The sequence below is a fragment of the Chaetura pelagica genome, unplaced genomic scaffold (assembly GCF_000747805.2).
Source record: "Chaetura pelagica isolate M959 unplaced genomic scaffold, ChaPel_1.0 scaffold248, whole genome shotgun sequence".
Taxonomy (NCBI): Eukaryota; Metazoa; Chordata; class Aves; order Apodiformes; family Apodidae; genus Chaetura; species Chaetura pelagica.
The window spans coordinates 304,628-331,602 of NW_009954309.1; the positions used below are offsets into that span (position 1 = coordinate 304,628).

General features: G+C 34.6%; 1 protein-coding gene across 1 annotated transcript in view; it reads left to right on the forward strand.

Annotated features, from left to right (window-relative positions):
* The window catches only part of ATRNL1 (attractin-like 1), a 454,560-nt gene that overhangs the window by 226,416 nt on the left and 201,169 nt on the right, over positions 1-26,975 (forward strand). Inside the window, exon 26 of the mRNA XM_010003956.1 lies at positions 12,318-12,396. Within this exon, the coding sequence (XP_010002258.1) occupies positions 12,318-12,396 (79 nt within the window). The remainder of the gene's footprint in view (positions 1-12,317; positions 12,397-26,975) is intronic.

Genomic DNA, 26,975 nt, shown 5'->3' on the forward strand with positions numbered 1-26,975 from the left:
TTTTTAAAAGGGAACAAAACATATTAGGGTTTTGCTTTAAGCAATAATGTAATTGTCCATTACAGCAAGTGACAAGCAGCTTTCTCAAGCACTCTGCCAGTCTGTCTTTGCAGATGCAGTCAGTGTGGCATGCTGTGAAGTGAGTGACATCAAAGAAATGAGCAATCTGTTTATGGCAGTAGAGAAATATTCAGGGTCCTTGTGTTCAGCTATGGTAAATCAGAGAAAGAGGGAATAGAGAGTGCTGCACTGCTGCTCTGCTGCAGATTTCATAGATGCTAAAATATTATATCTAACTATTACTTTTGAGAGGAGACATCTGATTTAAAAGGAATTCACCTTTTGAGTTTTTAGAATGGAATACTAATAAAAATATTCCAGTAAAATTTCCTGGTACCAAATGAAGCATTCCTTGTAGAAGGTTTTGTTTGGTTGTTGTTGTTTTGGTTTGGTGTTTTTTTGTTTGTTTGTTTTGGTTGGTTGGTTGTTGTTTTTTTCCTGTGTGTTTTTAAGTTTTTTTCATTTGTTTATTTTGGTTCAACGGAAGGGGGTTACATTTTGTCAGCTAGAAGCAAAATTGTAGAAACTCTGCTGTGGACTCCAAAAGCTGCACTAAATATTACACATTAAAAATTAGATACATCTTCTATTTATATTTTTTATCTCAACATAATCTGTGTATGTGGCCAAGTTAATTCTATATAATATTTTTTCCTCTGTTTTCAATTTTTTTAAATGATATTTTAGAAAAACATTCTGTAGTTTCAAAATTGTATTTCTTTCCTTACATGTCTTGAGTCTTTTCAGTTGAAATTGGAAATATCAAGTCAAAGGGTATGAGGTGTTTTGTATTCTTTATCCAGAATAATTACAGAACAATAATGATGTTTCCTGGAAATATAAAAAAATATCCTTAGTCTTCAGAAAGATTTCATGCTAATAGGGCTTTTAATAAGAAGAGTTATGATTTTTTTTAGACCTATCACTTCAAATACAATTTACTCCTTTAGAAAAGATATTGGAAATAGAATCATAGAATGGTAGACTGGTTTGAGTTGGAAGGGACCTTTAAAAGTCATCTAGTCCAAGTCCTCTGCATGGGCAGGGGCATCTTCAAGTAGCTGTTACACAGTGAAGGGAAAATTTCTTCAACAATGTATTAAAGTTCTTGATTGTATTTGAGTCTAATCCAGTAAACAATGCTGACATGGTTTCATGACTCTCTAAATACATTTTATAATTCTGTGATATATTATCAAAACACTAGAGAAGCAGTTCAGTTAAAGAACAAAAATGGAGGAATAAACATGACAAAAATTCTTGGCATACGCATCTTTTGGTTTGGAAGGCTGCTGAAATGTGGCATTGCTTGGCAGTCCTTCCCCAGATTCATTAATTTGCCTTCAAAATTGCTCCTTTTTTCCCCTTAATTTTACGTCTTAAATTAGCATAAATCAGTAAGATCATTGCAAAAATGCTGAAGTCAAACTATTTTGATATTGAAACAATATATAAAATTTCTAATTCTTCCTGAAAGTTACTGCAGAAAATATTAAATATTATATTTCTTAATTTGTCTGCAAGTTTAAGGGATGCAGAAAATTTATTTTTCTTTTTGGGTCTCTTTTTTTTCTATACAACATCACTGAGAGAAATATAGAGTATTTCACCCATGAAGGGCAAAACCATAAAATTATATGAAATATGAAAGTCTTTTCTATGAGTAAAAGAAACATAATCACACTTTATGGGTGTGATGTTCTATTTATTCTGTAGAGATTAATTTCAGTTTATGTTAGATTAAGCCCCTTTGCTTGTAAATCTTCTTTATTTGCTGCTTCAAAGAGGAAAAAGGAAGAAATGCTGAGAGTTAAAGTTCACATCTAGAGCTTTATTGCGTAATATATTTCAGAGTTCCTTTAAGTGGTTCACTTTTGTTTGATATTGTATTGACAGAATGAAATGTGAATGTTGGTCTTCTGGATAGCCTCCTGATGGACACTATATCCATTTTCCCTTTTAGTTGTGTATAAAGGCTGTTCTCATAATTGATCATTCACACATCACTGTAGTAGCTCCTGATGTAGCTTGTGGTATATTTAATAAGAAAATATGCTTTATGTATAGACATACATGAATTATGTATGTAGGAACATATAAATTAAAAATATGTATCTGTGCATTATAAAGATGCATAGTTACTTTAGGATAATTATTTCTTCCTTACTTCCAAGAAGTATTTTGATGTTTCATTGCACAGCTAAGGCAAATAAACCCAGGCTTTGTAAGGGGAGTTGTCAGAGAATACTTTAAATAATTACAGGATGTGGAGTTTATATCTCAAGAGATGAATGATTAAGTTGGTTTTCTGTATTCAATATATATTAGTAAATTGTTTTATGGATGTAGTAGCTGCTCTTAGTAATAAACAAATATATTTTTAATTGATATTTAATTGATGCCGCTTATGTTGAAATAGAATTTATATAAAATGCAGTAGATACCATTAATACTTTAATCTCCTTGTTTTCAGTTATGCAGAGCTTCAATTGCAAAACTTTATTAATACCATTACTTCAGTTTTATTTTATGATTTTACTTAATTTTGCTCTTCTTCCTCAACGAAGTTATTTTGGTTATGTTTTTAATAGTAATTTTAAATATACTTCTCCTGAGACTTCTTACAATGTGCTTCTGGTGGGATACTATTTTTTTAAGGCTCATTTTCTTTTCATGCATTTCTCTACTTCAGTAGAGCACCTAAAAGCTAGTGCTACCTTTGTGGAGCTGGAAGAAATTGTTTTATTTGGGATTTTAAATAATAAAAAACCCGAACAAACAAACAAAACAACAAACCCAAAAACAAACAAAAAAACCCCTACTTTTTGCTCTGAGTGTGCCTCCTGCAGTGGCCAGTGTAGTGATGCAGTTATATGATGTACTTAAAGTGAGACTGTGTCTCAGGTTTTACTTGGGCTATTTTTTTTTAATAATTTAAAATATCTCAGGTATTTTTTATAAGACCAGAGAGTAGGATCTTTCCTGAGGAATTCCCTTACAGTCTTCCTGCCATAGTCATCTGGGATAGAAATAAATTTTCATATACATCTACTCTATGGGAGGTGAAATTCTGTAGAAAGATCTTTTATTCTGATCTGCCAAACTTCTTGCTTCATAAAAATACCTAATTTCTGATTCTAACATAGAGAAAACCAGCATGTTATTATGCAGGAGTCGAGTCCCCTCCTAGCCTATTGTCTCTGAAAATACTTCATTTCTAAAGCTTCAGGATCATCAATGTCAAAGTATTTCTCTACATGGGAGCAGGAAATTCTTTGGATGTGGTGTGTTCTCAGTTAAAAGGACTGCTCTGTTACTAGGTGGAAATCTTCAAAAAGATTTCATGTTTCCTTGGGGTAGAACATGAGTCTGCACTTAGAGACTTGATATGTTTTATTCTGGCACTGAGGAGCACCATGTTGAAATGCATGAATCTTTTTATTTCTTTTTTTTTTTTTTTTTACCTCTTTAAAATACATGTTAAATACTCAAAATACAAAACCTTATTCCCTACATGGGAGCAGGAAATTCTTTGGATGTGGTGTGTTCTCAGTTAAAAGGACTGCTCTGTTACTAGGTGGAAATCTTCAAAAAGATTTCATGTTTCCTTGGGGTAGAACATGAGTCTGCACTTAGAGACTTGATATGTTTTATTCTGGCACTGAGGAGCACCATGTTGAAATGCATGAATCTTTTTATTTCTTTTTTTTTTTTTTTTTTACCTCTTTAAAATACATGTTAAATACTCAAAATACAAAACCTTATACGATTTAACAATTGAGTTTCCTCTACGTTCTGATCCCTATTGTATACACTGTCAGCCTTTTCTCACCTTAGAATAACTAAATATTAGTATTTTCTATGCCTGCAGAGTTGTTCATGGCAATTACTTTGCTGTGTGAAGCACAGAAGAGTATACAGATTTTCTATTGCCAACTTTAAGAAGTTTTGCATATATTAAGGTTCAGTTGACTGCCCATATATGAACGTAGTAGTTTTTAAACCATGACCTGAGCTATTTCCATTATCCCCTTGCAGTTTTGTCTGTTTTTTATAGTGTCAGTAGTTGTGGATATGTGAGAAGTGAATTTTAGAGGCATTTATGTGACATTCGTGAGGCACTTCATTCAAGAGTCGATTATGGGAATAGATGGATTTTCAGGACTACATCCAAAACCAACATTTTAATCACTGGCATCTGGATAAGTAGAATTATCCATGTAATTACTTTCAAATGAACTTGAAAGGTATTCCTTAACTTGTGTGAGTTCCATTTGAGAGACAAATGAATAAACACAAATTTGCATTTAAATAATTCTTGGTAATACTGGAAGTTTTAAATACCATCATAGATAATTTACTTCATGTTGAGACATTTCTTTCACTTTCCAGTTCAGAAAGCAAGAAATGAGGGCATGAGCCCTTTTGTATGACTTTTAAGATTAGAAGGTTCAGAGTTGAATTAAATTTCCCTTGGGTTCCTTTATTTCATGGAGAAACCATGGGGGGAAAGTTGGATGGAGCTCAGAGGCTATTGCTGTGTTAAAACATCAGGGGCAGGAAAAACCTGCCTGAGAATGGGATATAGATCTATGCTGAATTAAGAAGAAAAAAGCCCTGTTGGTGCATGAAGCTGTGGGTACTGGTAGTATTTGTCATAACCGGCAAGACAAAAAATGGAGGACATTCCTGAAACACCCAGGTGGTAATTCTGGCTTAGGAGGCTGTACCTTTCACTGGCAGTGGCAGCCAGAGCTCTCTCAGAACAGGAACCAAGCACGACTGTCTGAGAGGTCTTGGCTCTGCAGGGTCAGCCAACATTTCTTACCCTGACCCCATGCACTGCCTTACCATGGACTGGAAGCTGCATATCCCACTCGTCCAAGTCTGCTTTCCCTCTAGGTCTTCACACATTTTAATTTGGAACCGAAATGTTTAATTCCCCAAATCATTCTGATTTCCTAATCATTGAACTATTCCTATTTAAAATGCTGTTTGTAAAACTGTGTGATTCAGAGCAGTTTAATTAATCATTTAAAACATTAAAAAATTTATACTGCACTCATAGATATCACACTCCTAATATCATGTTTACAGTGTTTTACACTTTAGATTATCCTGTTTAAATCTTTGGGGCTGCTTGTCATGTGTATAATAGTTAATACAAGCAAGGATGGCTGAGCCTAAAACATTATAATCATAAACACAATGTTCTTGTCAAGTACAATGAGAAAAATAAATTGCTGGGATAATAATTGCATTTGAAGTCACAGTTTCAGAAAAAATAATTGTTCAATTATTTTTATTTTTGAATTGTGCTTGCTTTATAACATATCAATTAAAATGTGCTCTATGTGCCAATAAAAAGATAGTCAATAATATGTCAGGAAAACAGTTCTTAGGAAATAAATGTGTCATCTCTAAGGAAACTTTTGCAATGTTAGTTTAAAAACATTATTCGAGGTATGAGACTTTTTCTTTGCATGTATCTAGATGAAAAGTTTTTTTATTGAATACTATTATTTTTTTGTTCATTTTAGAATATACCATTGTTAGTATGAAAGAAAAACTAACACAGTGTAGGGTCACTGTTAGAGAAGTGTTCATTTTTGTGCTCTTGGTAAAGAAAATGAGATTAAGGAGCAAGTGCTTTGTGGATCTAGAGGGATGTTTAACTGTTGTCTCACTCAGTACAGCAAGATTCAAGTAATTAAGCAATAGTTGCCTTGATGGCCCGACACCTATTTTCAAAAAGACTTGGGAGGAACTTTTAAAATAATTGCAAGTAGGTACATGTGGGCAGTCAGTTAGACTGCTTTACACCTAAATAACTTTATGTAAGTAATCCTTGGGTGCTTCTGTCTCTATTGGTAACCAGTGTGGACAAATAAGAGCTCATCTGTTGAGAAAAACAGTGCTGAGGACCTGACATCCACATTATATGCATCTTGTAGTTTGGGATCTTTTTTGCTTTGGACTAGCTGTAGTTTAGTTCTAAGGACTGAAAGCCCATTTGTGCCTGGAGTGTACATTGCGCATCTTCCAGTTCAGTCTCTGCATCATGAGCTCCAAGATTGCTCCACAACGTGATCCAAAGCACAACAGTGGTGACAATCTGGGTGTTTGTTCCAAAGGCCACTCCAGATCCACACTAACCCGGCAGTGCAGACATTGCCTGGGGAATCTACCATCTACCACCTGTGCTTAAGCATGGTGACAGTGTAACAATGTTAGTGAGCTGCTGCGGTCTAGCTGAGAGACAATCAGTTTTCTTGTGAGTTGTTAGAATAGTCTTGACAAACTGTGCAGGCTCAGATAATGCTGCTCCTGGGGTGGGCTTAGCTGGAGGGGGCAGCTTAGGGACTCTGCATCGTGCCCAGCTGTGTGGAGCTGCTCTTCTCTGTCCCGTCATAAGATGAGTGAATGTGACAGCTGCTTGAAGTAGAATCCCACACAATTTGCCATTTTAATAGAAGTAAAAGTGTACTCAATTTAAGGTAAATTCTGAGAAAGTGCTTTCATCCGATATGGAAATTTATACTGAATTATTATGCAAATTAGTGGCTTAAGTAGAATTGCAGAAGCAACAATTATTAACGGATGAATGTTTACATACATTTTTGGACATTTTAATTTCTCTTTGCATGTTAAATTATAAGAACAAGAAAAGAAATAGCGAAGGCTGGAAGGTTTTGTTTTGTTCTATTTACCTTCCATTTACAATATTCGTCCTTAAAATACTTATATTTAATTCATGAAATAGTTCCTTTTATATAATTGCAAAAATACATGAATTATTTCATTTTAATGGAAGTACTCTTAATGCAATATATAACTTATGGGCATTAATATGTAATTTTAAAAATGAAGAATTCTATGGTGTATTTATATTGCATTCATAGAGCTTAAGGCACAAATATGACATTAATTCATCTATTCCAGCCAGACTGACCATTACATTTCAAATTTCCCTTTGTATTTATCCTTGTAATTTGAGACTGTTTAAAGATGATCTAAAGGTTTCATTTTAGTTTGCAAATACCAAGCAGCATTATATCCACCAATTCCCTTTACTGTTTGTGCTAGTGATTAATCTTAGCTTTTAGTCTGCCTCACACACACAGAAAATAGTTTCTCGGTTGTCGAAAGTGCTGCTCTCTTGCTCCTCAGCCAGCTCTGTGAACTGCACTAAATATGGCTGAATGTAACCTCTGTAAGTTAAAAATTTACTCTATATGTTGCAGAAATACTTATTCAGGCAGCAATTTTTCCTTGCAGTTTTCTGTGTGCTATGGAATCAGTATTTCTCTTTTCATAGTCCCTAGAGCCCTTTAGGGCACATCATCTGTCTGGCCTTGACCTTACTGGTTCTTGGTCACTTCCCTCTGCTGCATTGGATGTAAACTACTTGTGTTCAGGGTCTCCTTTTGGTTCATCCATTCTATAATTTTTTGTTGCTTCCTACATAATACTAAGAGAACTTCCAGTTAGCATGTAATACACACCACTGGTGATGAACTGCTGGTTTTCAAGCATGTTGCTTTTGTCTTTCGCCCTATTTTGTTCCACATGGTTGAAGGGACAGCTTTGGAAAGCTGTGTCTGTATTCTAGAGACCACAAAATCCTGATAATGCTTGGGCTGCTGTGGTTTCAAGTGTGTCTTAGCATGCTAATTGTCTTACTGGGGAGATTTACATTCATAAGTGCAGAAGGTGACCCACTCTGCTTCTGGGTTGGCATTTCATAACCCATCTGCATTGCAAAGGCATTTATCTGTTTATTCAATGTCTTTCAGAGCCAAACTTTTTCTCCAACCTTTGAACATTTTTTGTGATTCTTCTCTCTATTCTATCCATGTTTCCAACCTCCTTTAAAAAATGCAAATACCAGAACTTCAAGTGCAAGTCTGATATTATCTTTTTTGGCAATAGCTTGTAGAGTGATAAATTCATCTTACAAATGCTGCTTACTCCTGTGCACCAGAGTATTTAAGGTAGTTTTAATCCTTTTTATTTCAGCATCCCATCAGCAATTCATACTGACTTGGTCAGTCACACTTGTCTCTGAATTATTCTGGAAATTATTTAATTCCAAGGGGAATACATATCCTTTGCTCTGTCAGTGGGGCCTGGGTTCCCCATCCTTGAAAATATAACTAAGTAAGCATTGTGGTCAAAACCAAAACAAACAAACAAAATTAAAAAGAAGAAAAAAAAGCACAATCACAAATCATTAATTGGCTCACTGTATGATTTCTTTGTCTTTATTTCCATTAACCTTTTTTTTTTTTTTCAGTCTGTGCCTCATCAAAACTGACTGGAAACCTTGCAAACCCATCTAGAAATTTCTGATGTTGGTTCCCTTCTGGCAATTTATCTTTTAGATGTCATCTGGCCAATTTGATGTGATTTATTTTGCACTGCAGTGATCTCTCTCTTGCTTTCTTCTCCTCTTACATCTCTGCCTCAAGAAGGAGCTAAGGAGTACACTGGGGGATTGGAAAGCATCCATCTATACTTGTCCTGCTGTTGTACTGTTTCCCTATGATGTTTATGTCTTTATCGTGTCACCTTTCAACTCCCTGTTATTTCAAAACCAAAAAGACCTTATTTCAACCATTCCATTCCCCTAGCCAAGTGGCCTGTACTCCTTCATATGTTTTGAGTTCGACTTTGTGTTTTTGAGATGAGGTGATGGGTGCTTCAAGATACAGACATACTGTAGATTTATGCACTGGCATCTCAATACTTTCTGTTTTGTTCTTTATTCCTTTTCTAATCTCTCCTAACATTCTATTTGCTGTTTTGACTGCCACTAAACACTCAGTTGATATGTTCAAAGAACTATATGCAATGACTTCAAGACTGTTTTCTTGAGTGGTAATTGCTAATTTAAAACCTATCATTGTGTTTGTAGCTAGAGATATTTTATTTCTTCTGCACATTGCCTTCAGTTCATTGGCACTGGATTTCATTCTCTTATTTTATTGCCAAGTCACTCAGCATTGTGAGATCCTTTGCAGTCAGCTTTAATTTTTATTGCCTTTAATAAACCAAGGCTATTATCTCACCACAGCCTGGAACAAGGTTAGTTTGACAAAATCTATTTTCATGTCTGTCTTCTCTTTGTTAACATGAATTTTGATATCTTTTTTTTTTCCTCCTGATTATTTATATTAAAAAAACCCCAAACAACCCAGAAGAGTAAAATATTTTATGTTTACTTGCCCAGAAAAGATATGAAAAAGAGCAAAGTAAATATGTCACATTGTCAAAACTGTAATTTCCAATTATTTATGCTATTTTATGAGTCTGTCTTTGAAACATTTGTTTCTTATTTTGGCTTTGCACTTAAACTAAAAGTTGTTTTGACTGTTGATGGGGAAGTTCAGTATGTGACCCAGCTCCATTGATGTACAGAGCAGAGAAACAATTCAGCTGAAGTTTTTCAGCCAGACCTCTCCGCTTTTATTCTTCTCTTAAGTTAAGAGAATGTTCAAGAAATTAATAAATGTGAAGGACAAAATTTTCTAAAGAAAGAGATTCCATTCCTGGCCATAATGAAGCAGTCACACAGTGCAAGGTTCTCTCAGTTTCTTGTGTCCTGTTCACTTGCTTGCATTAATCTTTTTTAAATTCCAGGAGGTCTGAGTTCATAATTCTAAAAAGCTTTTCTGATGTTTCTCTTCCTTATTTTTTTGGAAGGACTATAGAGGGGGAGAACAGGAAATGAGATGGCTTACCCTTACTTCATGCACAGCATGCTCATTTATAGCAACATGTCAGTACTCTGATGGTGCCCCTAAGCATCTGTTGCAGTTACTAGCTAGACATTACAGTATTTGGTAGGGAAAACATTTATAGGAAGTAGTATTTGTAAGTAGCTATTAGTTTAAAAAGCTTAAAACATGATGCTGCAATAGTGGATTTATTCTGGTGGTCATTGGAGTGGTTTTTGTTCTTTTTCCTGGACACCAAATATAAATTCCCAGTCAAGTTTACATTGCTTTTAAAGGACACTGCAGAAAGGGAGACAATGGAAGACTAATTTTAAAGGGTGAAATCTGTCCATCAACATTCTTTGTGACACTTAAGTATTTTGTTGTGAAAAACTCTTAAGAGAAACTGTTCTAATAAGAATTACTGTGTTTGTAAAATGGTTCATCAATTAACATGTTCTTACTGCATTAGTTCCTTTCAGTGAGGACCCATGTAGAAGGGTTAACACTGAGATTCATCAAAGTGTAAGGTTGGGATTTCTCTTCTGAATTCCCTAAGGTTCTTGAACTAGCACTTACCTCTCACATAATTTTATTACAGATTGTTGACTCTTCCAACAGTTTTCTATTGGCAGAGTGGTTCCTAAAAATGCTGAACTGTTCTGATCCATTGATCAAAACCTATCAAAATTCCAGATACCTTTGTTTTTTTTAAATAATCTGTGCCAAGAACCAATAAAATGCAGTATTTAAAATGGCCTTACAAGGAGAGAGGGAGAATATATCTTCCTTCCTGCAAAATCCCTAAGTCCCAAGGAGCATTAAAAAACTGCTAAAAGAATGCTGGTGGTTGACATTGGCTGTTAATAGGAAAGTCAAACTTTGCATCTAGAAACCAACCCTTTAACAATTTTTTTTTTCCTTTCAAGTTCAGAAGAATCAGTTTTCTTGGAGCTAAATAGACAGAATTAAGTCTCAAGTAAAAAATCAAGCTATTAATTTTAATTGAGCATTCTATGCCCAAACCTCTTCATATATTTGGTATTTTTCTCTTTCGTACTTGATCTTACTTTGGCAGTCTTTCTCAAGGGTGTTTAAAGAAGAAATTGATAAATAAGAATTTAAAAAGCTCATAGTGAAGACTTTTAAGTGAATACACTAATGGAAAGGCACATCAATTTGTGTTACTTTAACCATCAAGGAAAGCTTGTGTTATGGAGAGTGACTTTTGAGCATAGTCTGAGCAATGGTAATTTTTGTTGTTAAATATTCAGTGGTACAGCTGATTCTGCTGCTTTCAGACCAAGGAATGATTGGGTGCTTCCATCCCATTACCTTAATAGTGAATTTAAACTACTGGTTTCTAATAGTCTCTACATTATGGATAAATATCAAATGCCATGAGCTGTTATTTCTGGAGATGTATCTTCTAAGTCCTAATTTCAGTTCTGTTTACAGCATGATACAGGGAATCATTAGTGTTACTGCATGGATAATGGTTATATTTTGCATTTATGCACAGCAATCCACTGAACTCCTTGAATGAGTTCTTGGCATTTCCCATACTAGTAAAAGAAAACATTTTGAAAGGATTTCCCAAGCAAACCTCAAACAATTAAGGATGACTAGCATAGTCAATAGACATGGGTTTGTATTAATTATAAAAACACTGTGCACAGCAGATGACAGGAACTTCTTCACACAACTAGAAAATCCAAATATTTTTACTTAAAAACTGTCTAAATTATAAGAGATTCTGACTTCTTACATTAGGTGTCAACTTTAGGAACCTTTTGTCAGTATCTGAAAATTTACTAAGAAAGGTTGAGAGTTCAGTGATCTTTCTGTCAAAATCCTTTATGGACTAAATGTTACAAATACAAAATATTGCAGCAAGAGGGAAGACGTGCTCTGATCATGAACTGCAGAAATTTAATAACTTTGATTATTTTTTTCTTCCTTTTCTGTTTTTCTGGGACTGTAACATGGTAATGTTCTTTGGGATGTTTTCCTTGGGCGATTCCCTGTAGAAATACTCAATTTGATAAAGCAGACCTATTGTCATGTGCAAACCTAGTTCCTCAAACTAATTATACCTCCTGCATAGTTATCATTCCTGCATCCCAAGAAATTATTCAGAAGTCAAAAACTGAGAGAAGTGCAAATTAGTATCAGTTTTTTTCTGTAGTTATCTTCTTTTTCCATCTGCTCAATGTGGAACGTGCAGTGCATATTTGTAGAGACTCTAGTGGGTATGTGGATGGTTGGAACAGAGCTTTGTCCCATGCTAATGCAGCTTCATGGGAAAAACCACAGCTGCAGAGGTGCACATTCTCTTTAGACTTTGAACTTGGATGGTTGGCTGTAGTTTGTCATCCTGGTACAGTTTAGTTTTTCTCTATTTTTGTGGGGTTTTCTCCACACTTAAATGTATTTTCATTACCTTTGATACACTAAAAACATAAGCTTTTCCAGACTATTATGTTAAAATTACTTCTTTTTGTTTTGTTTTGTTTTGTTTTTTTTTTGTAATTGCAGTTGTTTCTTATCCTTACTGCTGGTAGCTGCTGTCGTTTGGAAAATCAAACAAACCTGTTGGGCTTCTCGACGGAGAGAGGTATAAATAACTTTAAGATTATTGTGATAGCTTTATCTTTCAGAATAAATTGAGAGCTTTGGTGAATAATCACACCTCCACTTTCTCCTGTATACACGATTTAAATATCCCTCTAAGCACTTTTTATATTTTTTTACCCTGGACATTTTATGCTGAAGAAGAAAATATTGCTGCTTCCTCCTGTCAAAAATTTCCTGTCAGAAATTGTTGCAGAAAGCTGTGTGTGTCACTGGGTACCAGGGAGAAGACCTCAGTCCCTCCCTCTCCCCTTCCTTAGGAAGCTGAAGGGAGCAATGCATTCACTCCTCAGCCTCCTTTTCTCCAAACTATACAACCCCGGAGCCCTTAGCCACTCCTCACAGGACATTCCTTCCAGCCCTTTCACCAGCTTTGTTACCCTCTTCTGGAAGCATTGAAGTACCTTAACATCCTTTTTAAATTGTGGGGCACAGAGCTGCACAGAATACTCAAGGTGAGGCTGCACCAGTGCTAAACACAGAAAGATAATCACCCTTTTGACCAGCTTGTTATACTGTATTTAATCCCAATATTCTCAATAGTCTCAAAATATTAGTGCAAATATAGTGGTAAATTGAGTGGATGGGAGATCATAGTGCATCATCTCAAACTTTCTAGGAAGCACCTGGATACTGTGACTTAGGCAGTGTTTTTATCAACCATCATGGGAACATACAGTAGGAGAGAAGCCTCTCTTTTTAAAATTTCCCCATTCTTTGTCAATAATTTTTATTTATTCTAAGCAAAATTATTCTCTATTAATATATTAACATATATTAATGTATCTATTAGTATCTATTAATATTAATTATTTCTCTATTAATATTAGTAGTTTTGTCATTAAAACCATGGCACAATTGAAGCTCTTTGGTGTCTAAATTGTTACACCTGCATTGGAAAATTTGGCCCAAATATTTATTGCCACCTGTTTAACAAATTCTTAGACTTATTAGAGATTAAACATGGGCTTTGTATACTGCTACATGTCTGTAGCATGATTCAGATGATGTATACTGATAGGTGCTATATTTAATTTTTTTCTCTTTAATAAGATATGTAATCTGTATAAGTGGTTTTTTTCTCCTTGAAGCTTCTAATCTTGATAAATTCTGGGAACAGCACTTGCTTAATGGTACTGTAATTTAGATGTGTTTTATTTATTATTTTAAAAAGCTAATTATTTCTCTAATTATTTTTGTTCGTATGGCACAGGAGTTTTTATTTTTTTAATTATTATTATAATTATTATTTTATTGTGGATCTACAGTGAATTTATATAAGATTTAGAAGTGTGAGGTAATGAGCACTTATAATTTTCCTAATTTTCCTTCACTGAAATTATAGCTTTCTAATGCCTAGGTTTAGCTTTGAACTGGTGCCACAAAGAAAATGGTTTATTACCATAGTTTTTTCATGTAGGTATTTTTTTGTTCAGAAGACTAGTATTAAGCATATTCTTCCTATAAGGGGAAGTGCTCATGTATTTGTTATTACTTGCAAGCTACGGATAAATGTTATTTTAAACTACAATATTCTCTTCAACTTACTAATATTTCTGATGACTTTGTCTCAATTTTTACCTTGTTGATAGTTCCGTGCAAAATTGTATTTTGATGAAATGCAGCAATTCTTTTATTTCAGTTCTCATATTAAGAAGGTTAAGTTTTGTCAAGAACAAATATGAGTACACAGGTTTACACATCTAGGAAGTCTAGTCTTTTTTCTGTGGTTACTCTCCTAGATGTCTGAAATGCAGTATTTTTCATGTAGTCTGTAGGCATCATCCTGTAAGGAAAACATTCTCCTTGAAAAAGATTGTTAAGTTTTCCAAGTTTTATTTTCCTAATGAAACAAAAAGCATTTCTAAGATAAGGTGAAACCTCAGAAACATCATAAACATAAATAAGCTTCTTTGGACAAGTAATATAGAAAGAAGTCCTTGGCAACTGAATTAAAACCCTCAGAAGTCCATGCTTCAGTTCTGATCCTTGGTTTCCCTTGAATATAACTAGAGAAACTTAGTTGCCTCTCATTCAGAAATGTTCCTTGTTTAATTTAAAAATTACATTAGTATGTATATCCTCCTAACTTAAATGAGGTGTGAAACAGTACCTAGACTGTGGTAGCATTACAAAGTGTGAATGTTTAAGCAAATCTCCTTTATTTTCAGTCTGCTGCTGCTGTGCAGTAGCAGTTCACGTCACATACAAGTTTTCAATAACACTCTACATAATATTCTCCTTTCATCTAGATCAGAGAAGATGTTTTCATAGCTATAATTTTTTGTAAGTTTTTGGAATTAAGTGTTTCAAATAAATTGTATGATGAGCACACAAATAGAAGGCAATCTATTATTGAAAAGAATTCTGAAGTACTCTACTTTTAAAGCCCGGCCATTTAGGCAGATGAGCTTTCCGTCTCTTTCATCATTCATGAAAGACAAGAATGTTTGACTCCTTAGATGTCACTTTCAATATGGACACAAACTACAGTAAGAAGTGAAATGTAAGAAGAATGCAAAAAAATATGAAAAACCATGCTGCTAATAGCTATTCAGCCATTTATTTTTCATCCCAGTCTGCTTCCTAGAAGAGAATCTTCTCCTAGAGGAGAAGAAACTTTCCTGTCTAGTTCTTGTGATCTTTTAGTAATGAATTTTATCAGGCTGTTGAGGTAAGCAAATAATTATTTGAAGTTTTCATAGACTTCTGTGTGTAGCTGAAGATTCAGAACTTTCTCCTTTTTTTGCTTTCTGACTTTAACGCTTGGCTAAACTGGGTCATTATTAACTCCAAATAAAATGTACCATGACCTCAATCCAATGCAAAGCAAGAGCAAGTTATTTGCATTGTGTAGTGGGAATGTCTCAATTTTCCCATGAATTTAGATATTTTCTCTCCAGTTTATTTCCTAATTGATTGCCCATTGAGCAAATACTTGCTTTCCGCTGCTTAGATCACTGCCCAAATCTTACTGAGTAGTTAATTTGAATTTAGGCTGTACTATATGAACATACAAGAAACTATTATATGTACATAAAATAAATAAACACATTTTGTCAGATAAATTGATGTTTATCAACACTGAATTTAACTTCCCTTTCTGCATATCTATTGGTCCTTCAGTTTATTTAGTTGACACGATTTTTCTCTAGACCAAGCCCTGGAGTTGTGATAATTACTTTTTTTTTTAATCATCAAGAAGTTTTGGTACTCATCTTTTCCCTACTTACATTACTGCCCCTTAGCATATACTTTATCTAAGGCTTTTTGAACACATTAACTCCTGGCTGAGCTTCTCTTCTGCCTTCTGAAAGAGGAAGAAACAGCAGATAGACTCTATCCTTGTACCATCAAAGTTGTTCTCCTTCTGCATTGAAAGAAAATAGGAAGTATTTTAATTCATAGTTCCAAAAAGATCAATGAAACTTTGAGCAGGAGAACATGAACAACCTCCTGCCTGGCATCACTTAAATGCCTTCCCCCAGTCTTTCCTCCTATGGATCCATGACACATAAAATAAGGGTTTTAAGACAGGCTGAGGTAGGATAGTGAGGTATTGCTCATCCGAGAGAGCTTAATCCTTAAAAGGAGTAACACAGACTATCATGAGATTATTTCCAAAGCATTATTCTTATGGCACTATCTTCCTTGAGAAACAAAGCAGAAGGAACTGGGAACAGTCTCATGGGTACCAAATCTCAAATTCCTGCTTACCAAGCAGGATAATGTTTGCAGGCAAGCATGGAAATACATAGAGGAGTAGATAAAGGGCAAGATATATTTGCTTGTTAAGTAAGCTAAAGGAGTTCCTAAGTATTGCAAAGTCTAGGGGCAGAAGAGCATGTTTAGAAGAGTCTTATATGACACAAAAGGATTGGATATTTACTCTAGGTTTTAACCTCTCATCCATCTTTTTTCCTCCAAAGACTCACAAATCTTTCTACCACTACCTTTCTCAGTGAATTTCACTTGTTCACTCGATGAAGAAATGAGCTGTCATTTGCTCCCACAAGATATGTTAGGCCTCTTGCATTTTATACCCAGAATTCACCCAAGAGCTCATCCACAAAGTTTCAATCTGGCTCTGTTTTCCTTCTTTATACAAAAATAAATAAATACATAAATAAATAAATCACCCAGATTTACCAAATAAAAAAAAAAAAAAAAGAAGATAGTATTATTTGTTGTCTCTGCATGCTTCATATCTAAAGTACTCATTTAATCTTCAGTTGAGAATGGGTAGAAAAGAATCTGTTCATAGATCATTTTACTGAAAAGCTTGATGTGTTGCCTGCAAGTTTTCTGGTGGCTCAAGGGTTTTTTTAATGAACTACTTCTGATTGAAAGGCATCACACTGCAGATAAAATTTGCATCCAAATGATTTCTTATTAATAGTGTGTCAAACTTTTCTTTTTGCTGACAAGATTACACTGAGGTCACTGACAAAGTTCAAACAGATGGGATTATAAACCACACTGCTTCTAGTTGAGGTATTTTAGCAAAGTGTTTTTCCTTCATAAAATAAAGCATTTGCTGCTTGGATACTCTTTGTACTATTCATTCAGCCAGATATTTTATAAAATTGTTGCCTTTAGTCCAGAATCATGCAGTCAATGATGTATAGACGTGGTCTTCCTCTCCCTCAGACACACACAAAATATGTCCATGTGCCGAGGTGTCATGTATGGTACATATATTTGTGAATATCAGATCAGTCAGGTAAAATGCAGTTTTACGTATTTCCTTATGAAAATATTTCTTGTACATATTTTTATAATTACACACTAGAAAGAGCTTACATATCTTAAAAAGATAACTTAGACTCTTATGTCTTTGTGTAATACACTATAAGTCTCCTGAGAAATGAGGAAGCAAAGCATGATTGTACATTTAAGTAAAGTGTTTGAAAGCATGGTATTGTATGTGTAAACTGCTTGCCTAACTTTAAAGGTTAATATCCTTTCTTTATTTTTTTTTCATATTTATATATAGCATTTAATTATACAGTCAGCTGTGCACCATTTGCCTGTCTGAAAGAATAGCATATACAAGCATAAAAACATGGAATTATAGAGAATTCTTTCTTTCCACAGTGTATGGGTGCCACACAATGTATTGCTTAATTTTATTACATAAGCTTATGTTTGTTTAAAAAAAACAACACGTTTTCTAGCCTTAAATTTAATATCTTGAATATTCAAAGATTTGTAAAAACACACAAACCAAACTGAAATAGATTACTTCTTAATAACAGTAACAATTAATGTAATAACTCTAGGCTCATTTCTATGGTAACCCTAGTAAGAACAAGAAAGTTTGATTTTGTGGATAGTATTAATGAGTGTAAAATATATGTGAATTTCAGCTTTTTTTACTTTATATTGTAATGGCACTTATGTTTTCAGAGTATTCTTTTTAGAAAAGGTAATAATGGCTTTTTGTGTATGCAATATTGTTTATGGAATGCACTCTGTTTAGTTTAGGTATATTAGTACACATAGAATGCGGCGTGTTCTTGAGCAACAAATGAAGGAGCAAAAGGAGTGCTTTGGTTCATCTTCCCTGTGTTGTGATATGGTCAAGGGACCACCAATAGTAGATGTAAGGAAACCAAGTGTTAATTCATAGTATTATCATACCCTGATTATTCATGTGTGTAGTAGTCTACGGGATTATATGCTTTATGTTTAAAAGTTGTTAACCTCACAGATCGCTTCTCTGGTAGCTTCTTCTCTGTTGCTTGGCAAATATCTTACACTTCTATATGTACTTACTCATAAAGTGTGTGAATAATCCTTCTGAAGTCAAAAGAGCTTTTCATAGGGCCAGAAACTCAACTTGTTATATTACTCAATTCTTCTGAAATCGATAGAGCTATGACTGCTTATTTCAACTGTGAATCTAGTTTATGGAGGATAACTGGGGCATTTATTCTAGGCTGACATTTTCAGCATTCTCTCCAACCTACAATTTAGGTTCTTCTCTGAATGAACCTTTCAAGCAATATGCCTAGTGAGTTGACACTAGATCTTGTCTCAGGACTCCCTCTGCAGTCAGTATCAGAGACACTTCCAAATGACAACTTATCCCACCTAATTTTTGCAGTGTTCACTTTATGCTCTGATACCTGTGGGGGGCTGACTTGTTATTAATGATATAAATAACCCAGTGAGTCAAATCTCTTAATACTGGGAGTTAATCTTTGCTTTAATTTTGTAAAATTGAAGTGGTATTTAGAACACTGTCACTTCATAAAAATAAGCATCTGATTGATTCCTATATTAGCACTGCTCACATTATGCTTATTCCCTGTAAAAAGAAGTATTAAATGGTACCAGTGACAGACTCAATATTATATTAGAAAGATTTATTTTGGGAGGTGAGTTAAAAAAAGTTGATCTAATGCAGATATCTCAAAATATCATACAGTGTTTATAGGCTTCTATGGGCAATTATCTTGAGACAAGGGGCATGAGACTGAAGAGTCTTAGTTATTGATGACTCTCTACCTCCTGCCAGAGGCATTTATCCCAGGAAGTAATCCTAGATGTCCTGTGTCAACACTGCTTATGAATTGCTATCTTTGCTAGGAATTCAACATGACCTGACTGTGTAGACTTGACCTAAGTTTTATTTGGGCCCCACACAGTTTTAAAGCTCTATGCCCTTTAGGGGGATGGTACAGCCTCTGGAGGCAGAGAACTCTGGGAACAGTGTTAGTGTGTAGGCTGGAGAAAATTAATTATACTAAGAAAATGACCAGGAAGGAAGAGAAAAAAACAGAAGCCAAATGATGCATCAAGTGAAAACATTCCTTTGAAAACACTACAGGAATAAAATGAAAACCCTGAAGTATGGGATAAATATGTTTTAAGGCAAAAAATAGTAACCTGGTTTTCTTTGCAGACATTCCCTTGCACAAGTTTATCAGTCTAATCTTGAAATTATCCTGGCCAAAGGAGAATTGAAGACCATTACATTATAATACATCTTATCTCTTGAAGTTGTCATTCTTTAGAACTCACATAGGTATATAATTTTCTTATATATTGGACTATCAAATTCTTTGTCAAGGTAATTGCCTGAATTTTTTTTTTTTCTTACTTATTTTTTAATTAATGCTGAAAAAGAAAATTCTGAGTTGGAATTAGAGGTTTGGCTTTTGGCTTTACCTTTTCTGGGAACCAAGTTTGGAACAGAAACAATGCCAAATCAGTTGTTCAAGGTTGTACATCTGAGCTATGAAAATTCATTTCTACCTCTAGTCCTTTTTTTCTTAAAGGAATTACATGTAAACATGTGTGTTTTTTTTTAACAAGTACACATAGAAGACACTGGAAGTCAGTGTTTTGTGCAGATAAAACACCCACTTTTAGCTAACATGAGGCATTTAGGAAAGTTTGCTAACAGATCAGTTTCTTTCTTCATTCCATGGATGTTCAGAGGATACAGAAGATTACAAGTTACAATAGATTTTGCAAGGAAGATCATGGGTTATTTATCTTTATTTTTAAAAAAATAATTATATATATATATATGAAGGAAAATTTAAACTAAGTAGTTATTTTAATTATACCTACATATGACCAGATAAAGAAAATTATTCACTTTTCTTAACATAATAACCGAAGTTCCTTCTTTTCATTTACATAGTGAAGTTAGACTGAAGAATCCCAAAAGATAATAAAAATCATAAAAAATTTTATGCAATTTCTGGGTGTAGGTATAGAAGGAAGATTATAACAGTACTTTAGTAATTGTGCCATTTTGTTCAGTTGAATTGTTTATCAAATTTGAGATTTCTAAATATTAGTATAAGATGCTGCCATAGATATTGTTATAAGGGCTATATTAATTCCTGCTGTCTGTAACAAACTTGCAAGTGTACTAGGCTGAGCTTTCCAGTTGACAGCAAAGTAAAATTGAAGTTAAGAGGGAAATGGTCAAAATGAAAAAAGACTGTCTGAGGCAACTGGCCATTTGGCATAGCCTAAGGAGCCTTTAAGCTGTATGATCTGAGAGGTCCCCATGGGACTAGTTGTAAACTAACAGCATTAGGAGAATTTTTAGCAAACTACCTCTCAGCAAAATACAGCAGACAGTGAGAAAGGCTGCCCTTAGTGGGGCCCTGGGAAGAAGCCAGGTAACTTCTTTTGAATTTGCAAGAAGCATTGCCTGGATTTGTCTCCACAGTGTTAAAGGAATCAGGACAGTAAATATGTTCTTCGTAAATGAAGAGGATTGCACCAAAATAGTTGATTCATTTTTGTCTCTGAACAAAAACCAAAGAGCAGGTGTTGAATGTTGGCCCACAGTGGTAAGTGTCTCCTGTATTTCCTCAGTGCTTGGAACAGAGTGTAATTTTTTTGTCCCCTGTTGAAATGCAAACAAACCTTCCATTCCTCAACGCCCTGTAAGAAAGCAGTGAGTGGATTTAGGTGCAAGCAACAGAAATGCTTATAAACTTGGAAGAGCTCCACCATGAAGAGAGAGTGGAAAAAGCAACAGAAATGCTTATAAACTTGGAAGACCTCCACCATGAAGAGAGAGTGGAAAGGTTTGATGTTTTACACTTAGCTCTTTGAGGGAAATGCCAATACTCCTCTTTAGTTCCTTTTTGCCTCTTCTCAGATTTGGGAGCAATTTTAGTTGCACTGGGTTGACAGCTTTGGCCAAGGTAAGTCACCTGCAACAGGGGAAGCATCAAGGAAACAAAATTAGAATTGTCCCTCCTCCAAAGACCAGGGACTCAACTCAAAGTCCAAAGCCTGGAAGACATATATAGCTCCTCTTTCTTATTCTACTCCTTCTTTTACCTAAAGCTGTTTATATACAGTTGAATGTTAATCAAGGCTTCTGGAAATTATATTTAATCATGGTAACAAAATTTTGATTGCTTGTAATGCATGGAACATTTGCTACTGGTCTGTAGACAGCAGATGGCAATATTGTTGATATTCTTTCACAAATACACCTACTCCGACAAATGTCCAACTTCTTCTTGCAAGTGTAGCAAATATAATATTACTTCTTCAGAGCTGATTTTTAGGTACACCTCTATGTGTGCAATTAAGTAGCAGTAAAGAGGTATTAACATAATTCCTGAATTCCAAAGTGTTTGCATTTTACTTTTTCCCATCATAGACAGTGTGTGTGTGCCTTCTAAAGTAACCACACTGACCTTTTTCTTTCTAGAAGTTATTGCTGATAATATACATAATTATCCGTTCATTAAAAAAAAATATAAATACATTTAAGACACTGAAGTTTCATATATGTGGACAGCTCTCTGCCAAGGTCAGAGCTTTAATAATTTTCAAGGCAAAGATAATGCAATGATCAATGCAACTGGATATTAATTAACTTCACCAACAATTTTTTTTCGGTGTCTGCACTATTAATTGGGTAACTCTCAGCAGAACATGTTCAGTGCCATGTATGTTAGTATTGCTATCAACAAACTCTTAAGGGAAACTTCTACACTTTCTGTAGATACTTGTACACACAAGCATCCCTGGGTGCCATCCTTCTGAACAAACACTGGCTGTGTAGTTCATCTGGGCACCTTCTAGACTTCTACCCTTCTCCAGGGGGAAGGAAATAATAAGTAGGTATATGGTGACAGAATAGTCACATCTTGGATATTTCTTGAAGAAGCTGCAAATAAAAGTGACAGTGAAACTTTAGGCTGGGAAAATGAAAACAAAACAAAAACCCTTTCAAAGAAAACATGGGTGTAGATCAGAGTCTGCAAAAAGGAAGAGTAGTTGCTCTTTCTCAGGGACATAGTGGTGCAATGTTTATCCTTCCTAGAGCTCTAACAGTTCACAAACAATATTTGAGAGTTAGTATGGCCTGATATAAACTAAGCTCATTACATTCCCTTTCAACAGATAATTAATAATTAACATATAACCTTTGGCATTCCTTTTATCTTCAAGTATTGACAGAAGTCGCATAAAAACATACTATGTGTGGAAAAAATGCTTTGAAATGCAAAATTTAATTCAAATTAATGTAATGTTATTTTAGAACTGTTGTATAGTAGCAAAAGTACTACAGGGAATATGAATATTTGAACAGACCATTATTTTTATTCATGCTGTTTAATTTAAGCACAAGTAATTTTTGGAAAACAGAATACTATTTGATATTTTGTTTGGATTTTACTGGATTGAGCGCACCATGGCAGTTAAATTGTAACATCAGTAAATTGCTGTAGACTGCTTCGACAGTCAATTGACCTGCTTGTAATTAACAAAAATGAAACCACAATGAACCCTGGAGCTTGAGCTTTTTTGGCTTTCAGTGCTCCGTATACATTTTGAAAATCCCTGTTAATTAGGTTTACTGTATCTAAACAGTTGTAGTTTCTTGGTCTTTTATATTTGTTCAGCCATGGTCAGGGAAGGAATAGTATGTCCTGATCAGTAGAGGTTTGGGTTTGGAAGACTGTAATTTGCTTCCTGTTGTTGTAAGTGCCCTTGTGATTGTTTTCCAACAATCCTGTTTCTCCCTAGGCAATTTATTTACAAAACTGTCCATTTAGGAAATGCACACTAGATTACTCTCATGCTCTGGGTGCATTACTTTCTTAATCTGGGTGCAACCTCTTAGTCTGGGTGCGTTGCTGCTAATTGGAGATACAGACATGTTGTGAAAGAGTCTGTTATTTTAATGTGATATATTTAAATATTTGAGAATATACATTATGAAAGTATGAACTGTATCATATGTATTTCATTTTCAGCTTAATTAAAACCAGTCACCCATTTCTTAGAGTTTCATGCTTTCTGATTGTGTTAATGATGCACAATACTGATTCTGCACTCCTTTTTAACTAACCATCATAGTTTATGTCTTCACAAAGTATAGGAAAAATATTTCCAGAATGGTGGGAGTTTGTTACAAAAATACCACACCCATGTGTATGAGACCCACATGCAAGTGTCAGACACCACATTTTGACTTAGTACCTTAACAGTGTCTGCTAGTGATATTCCTCAACTTGTCCTCTTCCCCATTCACATGGAAAGCAAGTCCATGTTGTTAGTGTTGTTAATGAATAAATCAACCATGCATGAAGTGTCCCAAGTATCACCTTTGGTTAGAGCATCTGGTGTACTGTAAGCTCATAGCAAACAAGGAACGTAAATCATTTTTGTAGAAAGGGAGGAAAAGAGAAGCCAGAGAATTATGGTCAGTAAATTCCCAGAAACATCCTTCAACAAAAACTAAGCTATAAGCACCTATGAAAAAAATAAATATTAAAAGCCTAGATGATTTTCATTAAGCAAATCACAGGAAGAGAATATGCTTTTCTTCCAAGATAGAATAAAAGTCCTTTTTTAATAGAGGGGAAAGCATCTGATGCTTGTACACTTTGGCATTTACAATGCTATATAGTTTATAATGCTACAAAGTCTATCACATGATACTTGAATCGGTGAGGCAAGGAAGCATTGTCATGATTATGTAGCTGTGGAGTAGGAGCAAAAGTGGTAAGAAAAATAAACTTGCATGTTCATTATGGGGACAACGAGTTATTACCTAAATGTTGAGTGTGGTGAACTACAGTAACAACAGGTTAACTTTAAAGATTTGACCTAGCTCTAGAATTGGTCAGTCTCGGGTTGTTTTCTTTTATTAATGACCTAAGTTATGAAGTCCATTAAATCTGCAGATACTAGAAGCTGGGTTGCAAGTGTGTTGCAGCCAGGATTAGATTTCAAAATAATCTTTACAAATTGGAGTGCATATCCTTACTGGTGAATGCAAACTTTTCACTTGGTAGAAATAATAATCTTTGCAGAAACAGCACAAGGAAAAAGCTGAGTGTGCTGCAATTCTTCAGAACTGATCGATAGCTTAGAAAGATTCACAAACTGAACGAGAGTTGACAGAAACCTAGTTTTAAAAAAAAAATATAGTAACTCTAAAGCATCTAATTTTTATCCTTTACTGAGTATGAACCGGAGCATCGTGTCTAGTTTTGTCACTCTAGCTCAAAATGTGTGTGGACTGTTCGGAAATGTTCGGAGGAGAGCAACTGGAGAGTATGTCTGTCTATGGTTGTAAAGTGTAAAAGAGGACCACGAAGAGATGTGATGACAGCCTTGGAGGTAGGGAATAGAATAATGGATTTGCTGTATCTGTTGTAGAGAGGATAAGAAGTGAGGCACTTGTGTTGCAGCAAAAAATAGTCAGATGGCACAATGAAAAAGAATGACTGGGTAGTGTGGAATAGATTGTCTTAGAGATTGTGGTGACTCTGAGTGAAATGAATAAAAGCATTTAAGGGTAGGTTCGGTGAATATAGGACAGAAATTAGAAGACATAGATTTTTTTTTTTTTTTGCAGGGGAGAAGATGAATGATCTTTTGACAGTCTCCTGAGGTCTCTCCCTACCCAGGGAGGTGGTTGAGTCACCATCCCTGGTTGTATTTAAGGGTCGTTTGGATGTGGTGTTGGTGGAGATGGTTTAGGAGAGAACTTTGTAGAGTAAGGATGATGGTTGGACTCGGTGATCCCAAGGATCTTTTCCAATCTGAATAGTTCTATGATTCTATGATTCTTTTAACCATATGATCTTATATTTAAAAAGGCTACTTCATGTTGAAGGCAAAGAAAGACATTTGTATTTATCAGAGAATCACAGGATTGGAGGGGACCTTTAAAGCTCACTTAGTCAGATCTCTGCTGCCATGGGGGGGACATTTTTCTCTAGATCAGGTTGTTCAAAGCCCCATCCAACCTGGGCTTGAACACTTCCAGGGATGGAATATCCACGATTTTCCATAGTCTGCCCACTGCTAGGTGATATGAAATTACAGCAGCATGCAGCTGATTGAATAATTCATGTCTACTGTTAAATCAAGTAATCTTTAGTTCGTGAGCTGGTTTTGGTGGTGATTTTTATTTTTTTAACTCAGCACGACTAAACATCTCACAGGTCCTTGAAAGATAACAACTGTGAAATGTTGAAAGTGCTGGCAAGTGCTGTAATAGTACCTGCATTTCCTCATTAAAGACTATTTGAAAATCTACATTAATTTGATATTTATACATTCATCGCAAAACTGTGTCCCAAATGACAATAAAAGCAAGTAATTATCCAGAAGTTCAGTTGTTTTTTCATTGAAAAGGCTTTCAAGTGGCAGCTTTCTTCTTTATAAATCTCATATGCATAAATGCAACCTTTGATGAAATTGATATAATATACCATGCTTAGAACTTGAAAAATCTCAGATACTAGGAAATAATGGTCAAAACTAGCCCCTTGCGCTTTATATAATTTAAGTTCATATCCATGATGTCTATCCACCTGACTGATTGAGCCACTCTGATATTTTTTTCTTCCTCATTTTGTCTATTATTATTATGTTTTGCTTTCATGATTTGACCTGGATTAATTGTTCTGGACCTGACATCCCTTTCATTGTGCAGTTCTACTAGTTTCAATGCAAGAGTGACAAGCAAGACAGATAATTGTGTAGGGTTAAAATTGAAAACCATACACAGATCAGAAATTAAGTCAGTTTTTTATTGGTTTGGGTATTTTTGTTTGTGCTTTTTTTGTTGTTGTTGTTAGTGATTTGTGTTTGTGTGTATGTGTTGGGGTTTTGTTTTGGTTTTATGGTTGGTTGGTTGTTTTTTTTTTCTGTAATATATATTTTTGCAATTACTCTAGTACTCCTGTAGCTGAAGCAGCTTCACCAGTCATTCAAAATACATGTACCCATTTTTTATAGCAGCACTGTTTAGCACATGTGGAGAATTCTTGTGAAAGGTAGAATACTGCATCTTTGTGAGTCATTCTTCCTTTCCTCTATCCTATGACAGATGATTTATCTATCCTACAGATGGGCAATATATTATGTATTCAGTACTTTCAGAATGGTTTATTGTTTGCTAACATCAAGCTAACATAATTTAAGCATACTTTTTTTGCTTTAGATTAATACTAATTTGCATATAACCTTTGGCTTTCCTTTTTATTTTGAGTCATTGATACAAATTACATAAAATCATACAATTTCAGTGAAAATACTTTGAAATGCAAATTCTAATTAAAATTAATATAGTGATAATTTAGGACTTTTGTGTTGTTGAAATATAGTGTTTGAGACATCATCAGTATTTGAATATGCTATTAGTTTTTCCATGTTGTTTGTGCCCAAAAAGTGGTTTTAGGTAAAAAATTGGATCAAGCCCAGTGTTACACAAGCTAAGTTATGGCTTAATTAAACTGCTTTACCATTTGAAATGCACATAAATAGCAAATGAATAAAACCCAAATTGCTTTTAAATTTTATGATTTGTGTGTCTGCTTACAATGCTATTTTTTTTTTGTTTATTATTCATTGGAAATAATACTGGCATAGAATATGAAATAACGTGGTGTAGAAGCTATTGCCAAGCACCATTTTTGACAAAGATATTTATCTGCAAGCTGAAAATCTCACTTTTAGTGAAAGGTAAGAAGCTTCATTTAGATTAAACTTTTTTTGATGGAAGAGACAAGTAAGTATATATCTCTAACATAAAGAAATAAGGTG